Source organism: Dermacentor andersoni, chromosome 7 (assembly GCF_023375885.2).
Source record: "Dermacentor andersoni chromosome 7, qqDerAnde1_hic_scaffold, whole genome shotgun sequence".
In the NCBI taxonomy this organism is placed as follows: domain Eukaryota; kingdom Metazoa; phylum Arthropoda; class Arachnida; order Ixodida; family Ixodidae; genus Dermacentor; species Dermacentor andersoni.
Genome location: NC_092820.1, coordinates 91,961,165 through 91,977,229, shown reverse-complemented (window position 1 = coordinate 91,977,229; position 16,065 = coordinate 91,961,165). Strand labels below are relative to the sequence as shown.

The following is a 16,065-nucleotide window of genomic DNA, read 5'->3' as shown; positions in this document are numbered from 1 at the left end:
TCAGGCAAATGCTTGCCTTTAGTTGTGTCCCCTAAGACAATCTGTTCTTTGTCTTAAGTAAATCAATAAAGAAAGAAAGAAAGAAAGAAACATACAACATTGGCGACAAAGTGAGGGTCTGAACACCTATTCTTCAGTGTGGGTTCTATGAAAAGCTCCTGCGCAAATACTTAGGGTGCTACATAGTTCTCCGACGCATCAGTGACGTCAACTATGAAGTCGTTCTAGATGGATCCCACTGCAACACGCCGACGGCACTTACCCTAGCTCGTTCACGTGCTTCGTATGGCGCCATACTATGAAGACTGAGAAGACTGCGCAGCTTTTTATCGCTTCTTTCCAAGGCTTTTTCATCGGGACGATACTAAAAGGAGAGCAAATGGTACAACTATATTTGGCTGAACTATATTGCAGCGGGTATGTGCCAGTGGGTAAGAGGTTGATGTAGCTGCGTTTTTTAAGTTTAAGCGCGGAGACGAAGAGGACATTCGTATTCTTTGATGACTGATAAAGTGTATTTCGTGGTGGTGCTGCTCCTCATCTTTGTCGATTCCACGTAAATATTATATATATATATATATATATATATATATATATATATATATATATATAGTTGTGCGCTAAGTGACCTCATAGGACCAAATCGTACAATTAATGTAAATGCTTACGTACCAGCAAAAAATAACATCACAGGCAATGGGCCAGACCACTGCTGTCCCGAAGGGAGAAAAAAAGATTTCAGTAATTTGTTGCTTGCCCACTGCAGCTGATTAGAACCCGAGAGGGTGAAGCCGACACATACCCTACAATCCGCAAATAAAAAACAGGTGGTATTATTTCCCGTGCATGACAGGATGGGCCTAGCTATGCACATGCGGGTCCTGGCTAAGCTTGGTAATGAACGCCTGGGCCCGGGTCGGCGCCGGGCTGCGGTAATCAGGCCCGTGCAGTGCTCTACGACACGGTACCGATGTGGTAGGTAGCCAACGAATACATGGTTTCTTTCACGTACGTAGATACTTTGCGTGCGCAAATGCGAGAATAGACAGTAGACAGTTTTAGTTACACGTACGTGGAGGCTTTGCGTACGTAGAGCTTCTACGTGTAAGCGGTGCGCATGCGTAGAACGTAGCGGCCGCGCGCTGATCTCACGGACGTACGTGAGATTCAATTCTTTGCGTGCGTTTCTTGCGCACGTAGACAGCTTCGCGCGGGAGTTTCGCGAGATCACGAACAGGCGATATCGGGCCGTGCGCGCGCAGACGGCATGCATCGAAACAAGGCGACAGGATTGAATTGGCTACCGCAGTGCTCATATTTCCCGACTGATGGAGCTAAGTGGTCTCTCTTGGCGCGCGTCACGTACGTGTAGCTAAAAGCGTTTCAGATGGCGTGCATTTAAGGTACGTAGGCTTTTCACGTTTGCGTACCTAAAGTCTCTACGTACGTGTAACTAAAACTGCCTCAGCGGGCCGTTCTTAACAGTAGGCAGCGGCTGCAGCGTCTCTCAAACGGCATGCCGCCGGCATGTGTAGCCTAGTAGCACCCCACCTGAAGAGCTCTGTTGGTCACTAGTTTTTCGATTTCATCGATATTTCTACTGGTATTTTCTTGACATGTCGAGAAGTTCTTGGAGTAGCGGATCTTTCTCTTTATAGACCTCCTGAGTTGCTGACCACTGGAATCGTGTAAATAGGAAAAATATACTGACCTTTACTGTCTACCTGTCTCCGCTACACACAACTGCTCATGGCCTACAAAGTGCTCGTGGCCTACCATTTATACACTTGCCTGCCTGGATGGTGATACATTTTCTCCAGGTTAGATTGAAGCGGTAGATCATGGAAGCTCTGCACTTACGTATCGAAACAGGCCGAAGACGAACTTTTATCAGCAAGCAATTACTCCTTAAGAAACCCTACATTTCAAATTTTGCCTGTCATTCACGCTTGCATTTGCCGCATTTCTTCAATACGCAAACTTCGTTGTACTGGTATCGGAAAACCTAGAAAATCGCATAGTATTATATTGAGCGCTTCAGTCGCACTATCACCTTCACGGTAAAAACTAAGAAAAGAGATTAAAAAAAAACACTACGAGTAGATCTTCCAATGTTGCTCTCTATTTGTGCCTAGTCTTTATCTTCTCTTCAGCAATTTCTTTATATATCTGCTGAATCATGTCGCATTCTTTTGTCCTCTCGCAGTAGTCTTTCGATTCGACTGCTTTGTACTTCTCGAGCGCCGTTGTTTCCTCGCCGTCACTGGTACCGTCGCAGTGCACGTTGTCGTTCGGGGCGAGCCACGACACGAGGGGCTTCTTGGCGAATATCCCACTGGCCGTGGCCTGCAATACCAAAGGGGGCACTTCGTTGAACGCTGCTTTCAGACCAATCAAAATACGGATGTATTGACTGGATTTAATACCCAGCTATGTCGTCTATCTACAGTGCAAATATATGCATGCGCTGCGAAGTGCCTTTAATATTTGTGCTTTGCAAGTTATTCACAAGCACGCCTCTCGTCCTGCCATCTGTCTTGTAAGAGTTTCTGGGCCCCGTCAAGTTGTCTAAAAAACTGTTCCAATTATTCTTGGCTCTTGTGCCTGATGACCCAGCGTAGGGAGCTTTGTCAAATTCAATTTGTGCTTCGTGACACACAGGTGAGTGAACAGGGAGTTGTGCTCCTTGGAAGCTTCCTATACGGGCAAGAGTGCAAAAGTGCAAGAACCGTCAACTTCATGTTTAGAAGCTGAGAGTGTAAGTGTTGACATTATTCGTGCACAAGAAGTATTCAGGCAGGGAGCTATGATGTGTAAAGTGCGCATTTACAGCATCTTCCGATCTCTGCTTGGTAACAGCGCAGTGTACAAGTAATTTTCTTTGTCAAATTTTACGTTATTCGACAATTAAAACGAGTGCATGCCTTGAACCCTTGCACTAGCCTGACACCTTCAACACAAGTCTTGCCTTATCACTAGAAAACAAGTTTCGCTGTTTGTGTCCGTGCCGCGCTACGAGGTGACTAAATTAAATTCAGCTTAATTCAGTGAGAGGGCTCATAGATTTAGAGTAAATCATTTAGTGTTTAAACAACACTATTATCTATGCCAGGCACCTTTCCAGTTTCGACATTTTTTGGTTTGATAACGATATTTCCGGGCTGCCTCCGTTAAGATTTTTTATGCGTCAAGCAGTCAAGTACATCGATAACGTAATCTCGGTTCGATTTGCAGGAGGGGCGCTTTTTCCTAATGGAAACGTTTTAGTGAAATTCAAGTTAGTTGAGATCCGTTTAACAACTGCCCTTATCTGAGCATACCCAACTGACTTATCCACTGCCGTGGTGTCATTCCGCTTTCCTACTAGATTGGTGTACTAGTCATATAAACAGGTAGCATTTCAGAAAGCATGTGTAGTTAGCGATTAGTGCCAGAAGTATTTTCCCCAAACCAGCAGTAAACAGCTTTCTATAAGTGCTCTAGCGTGCTTGCTGCACTTACGTACTGTAGGGAAAATACGCATTCAGGAAACTTGAAAAACCGAGCTCAGTCAATTCCGTTGCTCAGAAGAGGCAACGAATCTGAGCCACTTTTCTTTACCGCAACGAAAACAACAAGTTCGGAATGCAACATGAATGCACTTTCAATTTTATTTTTTAGACCTCCATAGACGACAGCGATGATCACACAACGTTATAAAAATAGGCAGAATGTTTCTCTTATAATAGATAACGCGAGAGCTTTTTGAAGTGCAAGATTTCTGTTATGCGAGGATATTCTGCAAAATTTTACTAAATCGGCGATGATTTGTTTTACATGCCTCTAAAATTGACAAATTATTTGTTCTTTTTGCAACTTTGGCGCCTTTGGGATTTTATTACGGAAAATATTAGTAATGTAACTCCTCATGGCTTTTTTTATTTTTCGACCACTGTTGATTTCTCGGAAAATTTTAAAACCTTCTCGTTTTAGCTAAATTGCCTTCACAAGGGCATCTATTCGGTATCAGTGAGAGGCGCTTGCTCAAGAAGCGAAATTCACAAATTTTCAAAAAACATTGTACTCATCATCAGTCCAAGCTTCGGTGAGCCAGTATTTCCAATGGTTCGAAACAGAAAAAATGTTTGGTGGTGTACGACGTTTTATTTTCGCGTGAAACGTTTTCTTTATTAGAAAACTTGCAAGTCGCAATAACGCTTTGCACATTTAGTGCATTATGTTCTCGTGCTCGAAATCTCCCCAGCTTGTTCTAAAGAAATATTTGATTCCTATGTACAGAGACATTCGCCTACCACAAATAAAATGTTCTCAGATAAAAAAATATTGGGGACCCCTTAAGTGTACCCTTATCTGAACAGGCCCTGCGCATCAAGAACCAGCAAGGGACAGACAGCCAAAGCTACAGTCTTCGACGAAGCCACGTGGCACACAAGCGCCGGCGACCACATTGACTCTGAACCAAATTATGCCGACGTGGACTCAGTGAAAAGCCCCTCAGACATTATTTCGGCCCTTACCGAGTCCTCTTACGTATAAGCACACCGGACTCTGAGGTCTTTCCATAAGGCATTACGCAATCGCAGCGACGCCGCGCCTAACCTGAAGTCGTTCGCGTGGTGCCTCTTAAAGCATTCTACAAGCGCTAACAAACTCTGGGACTTTACACCTTTATTAGCTTAATTTTATTGGTAGTACGTTTGATGCTTTTCTCCTTTTTGTGCTGTTTCCAACATCCAGACGATGCCTTTTAAAAGGGGGACATTCACACAATTACCTGTTTCCTTTTACAGTGACCCTTTTCACAGGCCTAAACAAATTAGAGAGTCGCCGCTCAGCGCAAGAAGCGCCTTCCTGTACACTAAATCTACGGAATGTTGTTGGTGATTTGTTCTATTGTTTATGCAGTCGCCAAACCTTGTGTTGTACATTCTAGAAGGCACGTGAGCACCCGTGATGGTACTGTAATGTGCGAGGAGTCATGTTTGAACAGCCAATGCCTTTGTCCCGCGAATAAGATTTCGACGATTGACAACGCTACTCACTGCTATCGTAGAGCTTGAGCGTGACTTGCTTTTCTTATCGCAGTGGCATTTGTCAAATAGACAGTGGCGTTTGTGACACTGTCTATTTCTTCAACACGATTAAAAGGTGGCAATATATTCATTCGGAATATCAAGTCACAGAAATGTGGAGCTGGTTGAAAGTTTAATTACGTTCTTGCAGTCAACACACAAGAAATCTCTTACGAAATAATCTATTCTCCTGTGTAGTCTCATTCACCGAAAGAACCAATGAAGTACGTTTTGATGACATCAGAAGGCATGTTTCATCTTAATCACAGTTATTGAACAAAATTACAAGCACTTCATAATAAACTCACTAGCTCAGCAATTATCCGAGCGCCGTTTGATAACGTTTCGTGGTTTTAAAATTAAACAAAAGCTTGCAAACGCAATCAAAAGTAACAATAGCACTTCAGAACACATATGAACACGTAGTTTCTAAGGAAATTATGTATGTCTAATTTATTGCTTCTTATTTCATTTTAACGACAATCTATATATATATATATTATTCTACGACGTGACATGCATACACCACAGTGTACTATAGTTTACTTGTAAGTACTATATTTAGTTCTTTATATGTACTATCTTGTTTATTCCAATGCGGCGCATAATTTGTAAAGGCTTTCTTGTTGTTTTTTTGTCTCTCATTCAAAGTCCGATGTCGACGCAGATGATTTTACGGAAATATTTTACGTCACATATAAGGAAAACCATAAAATTGTTATGTTCATTTTTTTCCCATACTCTAAACGCTGCCTCTACCATGGTAGACATAAAGCCACTGGTTTACTTGCGGACGTTTCTTTCACCGTGAAGCGGCGTTATTCTATCGCATATTTTCCTTCTGTTTTGTAACAAGATACATGTTGAGAATAGGCTTGAAAAGTCAACATGGCCGGGACCTGTATTGGAGTCACTGAAGGTTATACGGATGTGCGTTTTCATGTTGTTGAGGGTATATACAACACGAATCGAATAGCTTTCGAGTATTTAAACATAAGAGCACGTTTCAGTATATACGTACGTCAATACCTTTCACCATTCACAGTTTCTTATCGGTTAAGTCGTAGAAGGGAAACGTAGAAATCATTAGTCATAAGTTTCTCGTTTATTTTATAACATATACGCAGTCCTATTCTGAAACTGTTTGTATGAACTAACCTGGAATGGAGCAGAAGCTGAAAGTCGGTGAACGTTCACTCTATATATCACTGGATATACTCACCATATATTTCATTCTTGGCATGCTACTCTCGTATTACTTATATATACAGTAAAAACAAAGATACTGTACCCATGCCTACATGCAATCTGTTATAACCTAAAAACAAATACTTCACTGAAAAAACCAGTTGCTTGCGCAGTTAAAATTAGTAGCCGACCTGTGCTACACATACACACACACACACACACACACACACACACACACACACATATTATTACGATATTATCGGTATATACACGAGAGACGAGCCGCCGCGAGAACGACGACGAAGTGGGTCTGTGCCCTTGGCGCGAGAAAATGTCGGCCTGGTGCTCTGGCTCCAGTCCAGTGTAAATAGCTTGTAAATAGCCTCCTCCGTCTGTGTCTTTCTACACGTAACATTCTGGTGGAGGTGCTGCGACCTCCGTCACCGTGATGTCCATTTTGCGCCCGGCGCCCTCGTGTTGCTTTGGTCACCATCGCGTAAAGTTGGCCTTTGTGAGAAACTGCCTTCCTGTTATACCGGCCCATATCGCGTGCTCCGCCAAGTGACCAATGTCACCTATGAAATTGTGGTAGCCACGCCCACTCCGTCCTCCGGTGTGACACCCAGTGACATTGTCCACGTCACCCGACTCAACCGACAACTCTCCACGTGCCTTGGATATTTAACAGCACCGTGACGGCGCTTTTGCCGTGGGGGGGGGGGGGGGGGTATTATTGCGATATTATCGGTAGATACCCGAGAGACGAGCCGCCGCGAGAACGAAGACGAAGTGGGTTTGTGCCCTTGGCGCGAGAAAATGTCGGCCTGGCGCTCTGGCTCCAGTCTAGAGTAAATAGCTTGTAAATAGCCTCTTCCGTCTGTCTTTCAACGCGTAACAATATATATATATATATATATATATATATATATATATATATATATATATATATATGTAAGTACTCGTCACAAGAGGACAAAGCAGCGTCCACTGGCCCTGTCCAGTTTCCAGCCACCCCACCCTCCTGGACTGTATCAGCCATGCATGCAAACCTGCTGTGTTCTTTGGCATGCCTGGCGATTGCATCGAAGAGTGGCTGAGAAACTACGATCTAGGAAGCCCCTTCAACCACTGATACGGCGATTTTAAATCACATGACCTTGCGTTCTACGACACTCATGTCACCAACACATGCTTCAAGATATCACTAGCGGGCTTCCGTGAATGGTGTTCCTTGAAAGAGTACCGTCAGCGGATCTTCGGCATGACAATGGTGCGTGCTCATGTTGCGATGAAAACGCTCTCAGAGCACGTGCTGAACTTCCCTGAATCCTACACGTCATACATTGAAGACGTTCTCGTGCTTTGCCGTCGCGTCGAGAATGCCGTGCCAAAAACTGACCGTGCGTGCCTCCTTTTCGAGGGCATCGGATCAATCGCTTATAACGCGCTTTCGACGCAAAATCCTACCAGTGTACAGGACGTTACGTCTGTGGGTCAGCGCTTGGATACACTTTAATTGATCCGTTTGCAACCCGACTCGTCCGGCAACCTCCTGACAAGCAGTGTTGAGGTTGGAACACGGTGGTGGCTTGGAGCTTTCATTCCTGAAGAACTGTAAGCACACCATTTGCCCACCTTCGTCTGGCGCTCACGTTCGTCTTTCTGCTGTCGGCAAACGCGGCATAATTAAAGAGGAGTTGGTCTCTCTGAAAAGCGTCAATCATCCAATCACTTCTCGCTGCCTGCCACACCCGTCGTAAGCCAACATTGCTGAAGAGCCACCCGTATCTCCTGGCGCTACGTCGACTGTGCCGGTTCAAGGCCGGCTAGGGCCATTACTTACCCGAGTACCCAATCTGCCTAACTTCCCTGCCTGTCGTCAATAGCGCCCGACATGCTACTGCTGCAGCATACGGGGACCCATCTCCTAGTTTTGCAGGCGCCGCCTACAGGACGAACGACGAGGCGACATTTCCTTTGAGCGCGATGTAGCTTCTCCTGTTCTATTAAAGAGATGACACTTTGATAACCGGTCCTCTCATGGATCCCTATCTCCGACCGGCTTCTCCAACACGACCGCGTGTTCACGTACCTCTAGACGTCACTCCCCAATACGCGCTGCCTGTCAGATCCCTTTCTGCGCGGAAAACTATCCTGTGCAGTTTTTAGAGGGAAAGCTGCACATTCACGAACTGTTACAATTCGTCGATAGCGACTGTCTAGCATGGTACTGGTGTCTGTGGAAGGTGTGCGGTTATTGGCTTTGGTTGACACGGAAGCTACTATTTCTGTCACGGGTGCAGACTTGTTCTCTCGCCCGCAAAAAAGATTTTAAACGCCTCACTTTGGAACATTTCTGGGTGAAACAAAGGACGCCGTAATCGAACGTCTGCACAATGTACTGCATACGTCATCAATGACATCAATGACACTTCCTTTGCGATGTTTTTCCCATGTGCTCAACATTTTAGGTTGACACTTTCTCGCGTTGGCGTCCAGTTTAATTTTCTGCCGTCAGCGCGTCATACAAATGATCGAGACTGAACATACAACTAGTTTAAATGTTGTAGAATTGCCTCTCTTTACAGCTGCCTATATTGAGCTCCCTCCCCGCCACGAGCAGTTATTACGCTCTTGTCCCTGAACATTAATAATGGCTATGTGTTAGTCACTCCTAAAGGTCGCTGTCTTTCCCGAGGGGTTGTGATTGCTTGAAGCCTGTTGCATTCCATAGATGGTTGTGCGTTCATCACCACAATACAACCGCCGACACTATTACTCTACTGCAAGGTACCACCGTCACGTGCTGTGCGGATGCTCGACAAGCCTTCATTTCTCTCCTTCATGCTTCTCATGCTCTCCCTCGGCCGGAAATATATCCCGCCCTTGCTTTCGCAAGAACCCCTAAACTCTGCAACATCAAAGATATATTTGGTGTGTACTTCTGAGCATTGCTTTTTCTCAGGCAAATAATGTACGCCTCTTCACGTTCTCAACGTGAACAGGTGGAACTTCGCGACTGGCTGCAAGCGAATGAAAAAGAATCGTTTAAACTGAACAAAAGTTTAGGCCTATTTGATTACTGAACGGGACTAGCTTACTGCAAAAGCTGCAGATGCTGAGTGCCATAGGAGGGGCGAACGTAGTCACAAGTTCGCGTGTATCAAGAAATTGAAGTGCGAATTACCATTGCAATGTTATCAAGAATTGAACAAGAGAACAACCCCCGTCGCGATTGTCTAGAGTGCGGGAGCAGTGCGCTTCTGATACATGTAGTGCCCCCTACCGAAAGAAGTTGAAATGGCATAGTTGCTTCTCGGGATGCACTGCCACGCGGACAGGGCACATCACTCACTGTCATAGACATGTGTTTTCCTCAGGTTCTCTTTCAGATAATTCCACCCAATGACATGGAAAGCCGGGATACGTGCAAGGCAGCAGAAACTATTCAGTTGGGTCTGCAAGTTGCTTCCCCCGGGTGACGCATTTAGTTCATTCTGGATATTCGTCCCCGTCATAAGTAACGAGGCAATATTTTTGTACACTGCATCTAGAACAATATTTACGACTGTTGTCACACGGCGCACTTTGTAACTTGCTCGAACCCCACCAGGATAAAATAATCAACAGCAACTAGGTACATCTAGTACAAACTGGAGATTGAGATTTTCGATGAGGCTCGGGCTAAATTTTGATCCAGCATTCACCGCGTGACATCCTTATACGCCAAGCAAAGCACAAGAGCAAAGTGTACAGTGCCTATGCTTGGGCCAGCTTGCTTAGGCGACACGACGCCTGGCATCTGCTCGATTCTTGGTGCACGACCGGTCACTGCGCTATACATGTGCGCCTTCGCGATCGCCTCCCACGCTCGCTATCCGTTAAACCAGGTCCTACTCTGCAAATTAACTTCTGGGTGGACCACAGTTGGTTACAGAGGTCCCCAGCGGTTTCCCGAGTTTGTTCACGTGGGAGCGTTGCCATATAAGGATGTTCTTGTTGCCGATTTTGTTGCTGCCTATATCCTCTTTTCAATCTTCCCCAAACCGAGCGAGCGCAGAGCAGACCTTACTTGCGTATTTCTGTTTCTTTTTTATCTAGGCGTGTCTTGGCATGACCACGCAACCACATATAGTAGACCGAAAACCGCGCAAGTGCGTCACTTGTCGGAATCGGCAGAAAGAAGCGGATGCGCGAGAAGCCTGTCTATGACCGTGAGTGTCGAAGAACTGGCCATGTTTTAGCGCTTGCTCAAAATCATTTACGTCATTGAAGCTTCATCTCAGTAGGCCGTGCCATATTTCTAAGAAGCGCACCCGTCCGACACTCTTGACCGCCGTGACAGGGGCCATACATTTCCAGAACTTGGGCAAGAAAGCCAAGGCATGTTTAGTGACGAATAACAAGATACACAGCCGGCTACCAACCACATCGTCTTAACCTTTACACTCATTCAAAGTTCTCGTGCACCAGCACATATGTCTAGACAAATGCTTTCCCGTTAACCTACGAACACGCTCGTTCGTACAGGAAAACTGGTGAAAGAACACACGAAAACTATTTGGTAGGAAAACGGCAAAAAGAGCAAAGGGTAGGCTTCGTTTAATGGAGAGGTCAAGCGCTTAAAGTCTATATTTGCTATACTGACAATATTTACGTGATGTTTTTATTGCGTAGTTCTCTGGAGAACTTATCTCATGACCGGCACATTTGCAGGGATTGCACGCGTAGCTTTACCTATCATCATCATCAGCCTGGCTACGCCAACTGCAGAGCAAAGGCCGCTCCCATACTTCTCCAACAACCCCGGTCATCTGCTAATTGTGGCTTTGTTCTCTCTGCAAACTTCTTAATCTCACGCGTCCACCTAATTTTCTGCCGCCCCCTGATACGCTTCCCTTCTCTTGGAATCCAGTCCGTAACCCTTATTGACCACCGGTTAGCTTCCCTCCTTTTTACATGCCCTGCTCATGCCCATTTCTCTTGATTGCAACTAAGACGTCATTAATTCGCGTTTGTTCCCGCACCCAATCTGCTCTCTTCTTATCCCCCTTAACGTTACACCCATCATTCTTCTTTCCATAGCTCGTTGCGTCGTCCTCAATTTAAGTAGAACCGTTTTCGCTTTACGTATATTCAGATTCAATATCTGTGCCTGTACTGTTTTTCGCCAAGTCGGACGATGACGTACTGTTTGCGACGCGTAAGATTGTTTAAGAGCAAGGAAGCCACTTCTAGGTTATAAGATAGCGACATCAATTCACAAGAATTGCTTAAAAGCTATATTTCTCACATGGTGAAACTTTGCCACAATATTATTCTGTGTCACATTTACTAAAGTTTTCTCTTTTCGTAAAGCAGCGCTTTTGCCGTCATGCAGGACTGATATTATTAGAAAGAGAACCTCGGAAAGGGAACAAGAATGATTTTTATTTGAAGAAGTGTGGCTAAACACACCCCGTAAACTCTCCCAAATTTTCGGTCTTTAGCGCGTGTCTCGCAAAAGAATAACAAACACCAACCTCAATGTCGGGATCGTTGCCTGCGGTCACGGGTGGTGTGGGAAGGGTTCTAGTCGGCGACCGGACGCAGGTGGAAACATTGCGAGTATAGATGCACTTTAAGACCTGCGAAGAAATAGCTGTGTAAGCAGCTCCTCTAAATTAAAAATAAACTTTAGAGATCTATGCTAATCTGACAACAAAAACACGTAAGACCGCGAAGATATACGCGGCATTTCAGACCTTTTAGACCCTTTCGTTCGAAAGGTACAACAGTTGCTCGTGTGTTCATAGGTGCTCACATGTTCGAAATATGTCGATGCCGTATTTGATCTATCATGTGTAAATAAGCTGAGTGAGCTACAGTGGTGTTTCCCAAGGTTTGGTTTTGTGCGAACGACTGTACAAGCGAAAGACAATACAATGAGCATGTTTGTTGTGTGCTAGCTGCAAGTACTCCTCTCGAAGACGTTACTTGATCTTTACAATCCCTGGGTGCACATCGTGAGAAAGCTCTAAAAACGTAGGTGCTACCTTGGCTATTGTAACGATGCCTTCTGCAAACATCAGCAAACTTTAAGCCACAGTCAAGTGTTCTCAACCTTCTCAGTATAAATTTAACTTCTTTTCAATCGACAGTTTGCCTCGGACTAGGCATGGTGTGCGAAGGCACTTCAGACTTATCTTAGCTGTACAATTTTCATCATTTCCAAGATTGAAGTAGTTCATGTCTAAAACCAACGACGCGCTAAAACAAAAATAAGGTCACTACAGACCCCCCCCCCCCCCCCTTCTGCCAACAAGTCGCCGTGGCCACTTTAAAACGTAGTCGTTTGTGAAACGTTTATGTAAATGTGTTTGTGGGTTTCAGCATCACTGCTGGTGACGAGAAGTTCCTCCTGCTGTTAACAGCGCAAGACTTTGAAGGGACACGAGATCAGAAGACGACGAGCGCTTACTTTCAACAACTTTTTTGTGAAAGAAACACGGCTTCTTATACATTTGTCCACAAGTGTCACAGACACGTCATTGTACATGGGAAACAAGCACTCCTGCGCACTCAAGAAAACGAGTGCACGTGCAAACGCTCAAGTTCTATTTTTTGTTATAAACACGGACAGCGTACTAACACATTGATCTCGAAGTCTGGTAGTCTCGGCTGCTTCAATAATCTTCTGACCCAGCTGTTCATTGTGTTTTTCTAGCACTTCACAGGGTCTGAATTCTGCGGTACAAGCGTTGGAGGAAAATCCCTGACTTGGGTGCCTAGATTCCTGGCCGTATGCTCAACATTAACTTTATGTTCTTTAAGTCTTTCTTTTGTGCTTCTTCCAGTTTGTCCTATATACTTTTTCCCACAGTTCAAATGTATAGAATGCACCACTGCCTCTGCGCAATGAGAAAAAAAAAGCGGCGCTGGTGAATTATCGTGCACCCTTGCTGCTTTATCGGCTTTTTAGTATTGACGCGTTGGCAGAGGCTTTTCAGTTTTTCCGGGTCATTGAGCGCAACATTATCTCGAGCTTAGCCCCCTATCTTTTTCAAGGGGTCAGATATGTTGTGCACGTATGGCAGTGTCACCGCCCTTCGCTTTTCTTTCGTTTTTGTGTTCTCGCCAACTTGCTCGACATTTATACCCTCGAGCTTCAAGTTCTTGCTCACTCCATCCACAACACGTAACACATATCTACTTCAAATTTGAGGATAGTTATTACCTACAAATACAAGGGATAAGTGTGGGTACGCCTTTTGCGCCAGCCAACGGGAACATACTTATGAGAATTCTAGAACCAGATTTTCTATGGCGCCGCAGTGACAAGCCCCACACATACCTACGATACATAGACGACATATTGATAATATGGGGACGTGACGTAATAGTTCTGCGGAAACCAGCAAGGAGGGAAGTAATTAATAAACGGAAATAAGACATCCACCTAATTGTAGCAAGTGCTACAAAGGAAACTCATACGGGTTCTTCGAAAGAAATGTCTCGCAGTTCAAGAAAAATTCGTCCTGGTTCGGGACTCGAACCGGGGAACACCGCCTTTCCGGGGCAGCCGCTCTACCATCTGAAGCGGGGCAGCCGCTCTACCATCTACAACTCGAAGCGAAGGGAAGTGTTTGACGTAGTTGTTCTGCGGAAACCCGCAAGGAGGCGGGAAGTAATTAATAAAGGGAAATGAGACACCCACCTAATCGTAGCAATTGCCACTAAGCAAACCCATACGGGTTCCTCCAAAGTAGAGCCTCCGAGGACGAATTTTACTTCAAGTACGAGGCTTTCCTTTCGAGGAACCCGTATGGGTTCCCTTTGTAGCAATTGCTACGATTAGGTGGATGTCTCATTTCCCTTTATATGGGGATATGGCCAAGACAGCCTAGATAAATATGTAGCTTTTCTAAATCCTTTTGACCCAACAATAAAATTCCCATCAAATCTACAATGGAGCGCATAGGCTTTATGGACACAACAATATACATTGCCAATAGGGCACTAAAGACAATGCTCTATAGGAAACCTTTCGACAAACGACCGTACTTAGAATATATGAGCCACCATCCCACATATTACAAACAAGGAATCTTTAAAGACCAGGCCACACGACTGCGTCTCATTTGCGTTGAAAACCGAGACTGCATAGATAACATCTTGAAAGGGCAGCGCAATACGACGAATACAGAAGTCAGGACCACGCAGGACAGCGCTGAACTCACAACTAACTTTATTCGAAGGCATAGACACACTTATGTGCACAACCCATAGCCACGTGCTCTCCCATATATGGCGTCATTATCAGTGCGCAGGCAAAAAAAAAAAAAAAAACACGCAAGAACATTTAATCTAATGCTACGCTATGAGGCGGCTTAACAATTCAAATTCACTGTCATGCAAATTTAACGATGGCATACTTACACAACGCGACCCTCTTTTCCTGATATAGTAGGCCTCAATAATCTCCCTCGTGGTCTGTCTGATTTTTATGCGCAGAAAGTATTGTGATATTTTTACATATTGGAGTGCTTTCAAGATGTTAAACCAGTACAAACTCGCCCAAATGTCGATCTTTCTACTACATAGATGAACTCGATCACCTTAAAGAAATCTTATCAAACAGGAATCACACAAGAAGTGCACTTCAAAAAGCCTACAACGACGCAACCAAACTTGATCGAGCCGAGGTCCTCAAGCGCCGCCCTAGGATCACAAAAACAACGGCGCCTCTTCTTACTACTAAATTCTCAAACGCAATTCCAAACGTGAGCAACACCGTCAGTAAATACTACCCCATTCTCACCAGTAACCAGAATTTTATGTTTTTCCCCACCGATCCTGAGTAGCCTACAGTCGCAACACTAATTTTAAGGATATTCTCGTCCATGCAAAAGTAAGGACGAAGACGAAGTTGGTAACCGGTCCCTGTGGCCACCTCAGGTGCTCTACATGCAAACGTATTTAATATGCTAATACAGTAAAAAGTACAGCACCGAATTACTCACACAAGGTAACTTCGAGTTTCACCTGCACATCAAGCAACGTAGTCTACTGTCTAGAGTGTGGCGCTTGTAGCAGACAACACATAGGCGAGACTGAACAACAAATTCATACAAGAGTCAACGGTCACCACGCAGATACAAAACACAAGTAACCTAAAGCAGTAGCCAGTCACTTCAATGAACATGGTCATATATTTCATTTCATTTATTTCATTTATTCTACAAAGCAAGGCTGTATATACTACAAACAAACTTCCACTCACCTCTCGAGAGGAAAAATACTGAATCATGCCTCACACACAAGTTTAAATGCCTACACCCGACGCGATTTAATGTATCACGTTGCAACTTAGAATCTTTAAAAGCGGTAACTTAAGTCTTAAATTCTCATCAACCAAGGCACAAAACACATCGTTCCACCAGCTAATCTTAATTCTCAAGATCACCTATTCCTGCAATTCCAATTTTTTCCTGCCTACTTCTCAATTTAATATACTATTTCATGCTTTTACGTTCATATAAACTGTACGACCCCTTTTCCGATGTGCACCGGCCCCCGTCCGCTTCTACTCATGTCGACCTCCTATTTGTTATTCCAGTTTCGGGTTCCCGCACTTTTTTGTCTGTTTCCTTATATATATTTTTTAAAACACCCTCACCAACACATTCCAAAGAACCAGACGCCAGGATACCCTTTTTCGCGCCTCAGCCACAGAGGGTATCGTCATTTCTGTATAGCGGCGTAACGAAACCTGCGTTGAGCTATGGCACTAACGTCCCTTGAAACACTATGCCGCTGCCTTCCA

General features: G+C 44.6%; 1 protein-coding gene across 2 annotated transcripts in view; it reads right to left on the bottom strand.

Moving 5' to 3' along the window:
• Positions 1–2,100: 2,100 nt before the first annotated feature.
• Positions 2,101–16,065, bottom strand: part of LOC126534776 (scoloptoxin SSD14-like) — a 175,288-nt gene continuing 161,323 nt past the window's right edge. For both annotated transcript variants that reach the window (XM_055072696.2, XM_072289264.1), the window contains exons 12-13: positions 11,783–11,887; positions 2,101–2,346 (exon numbers count right to left, since the gene is read on the bottom strand). In XM_055072696.2, coding sequence (XP_054928671.1) covers positions 2,122–2,346; positions 11,783–11,887 — 330 coding nt within the window. In that variant the 3' untranslated portion in view covers positions 2,101–2,121. The remainder of the gene's footprint in view (positions 2,347–11,782; positions 11,888–16,065) is intronic.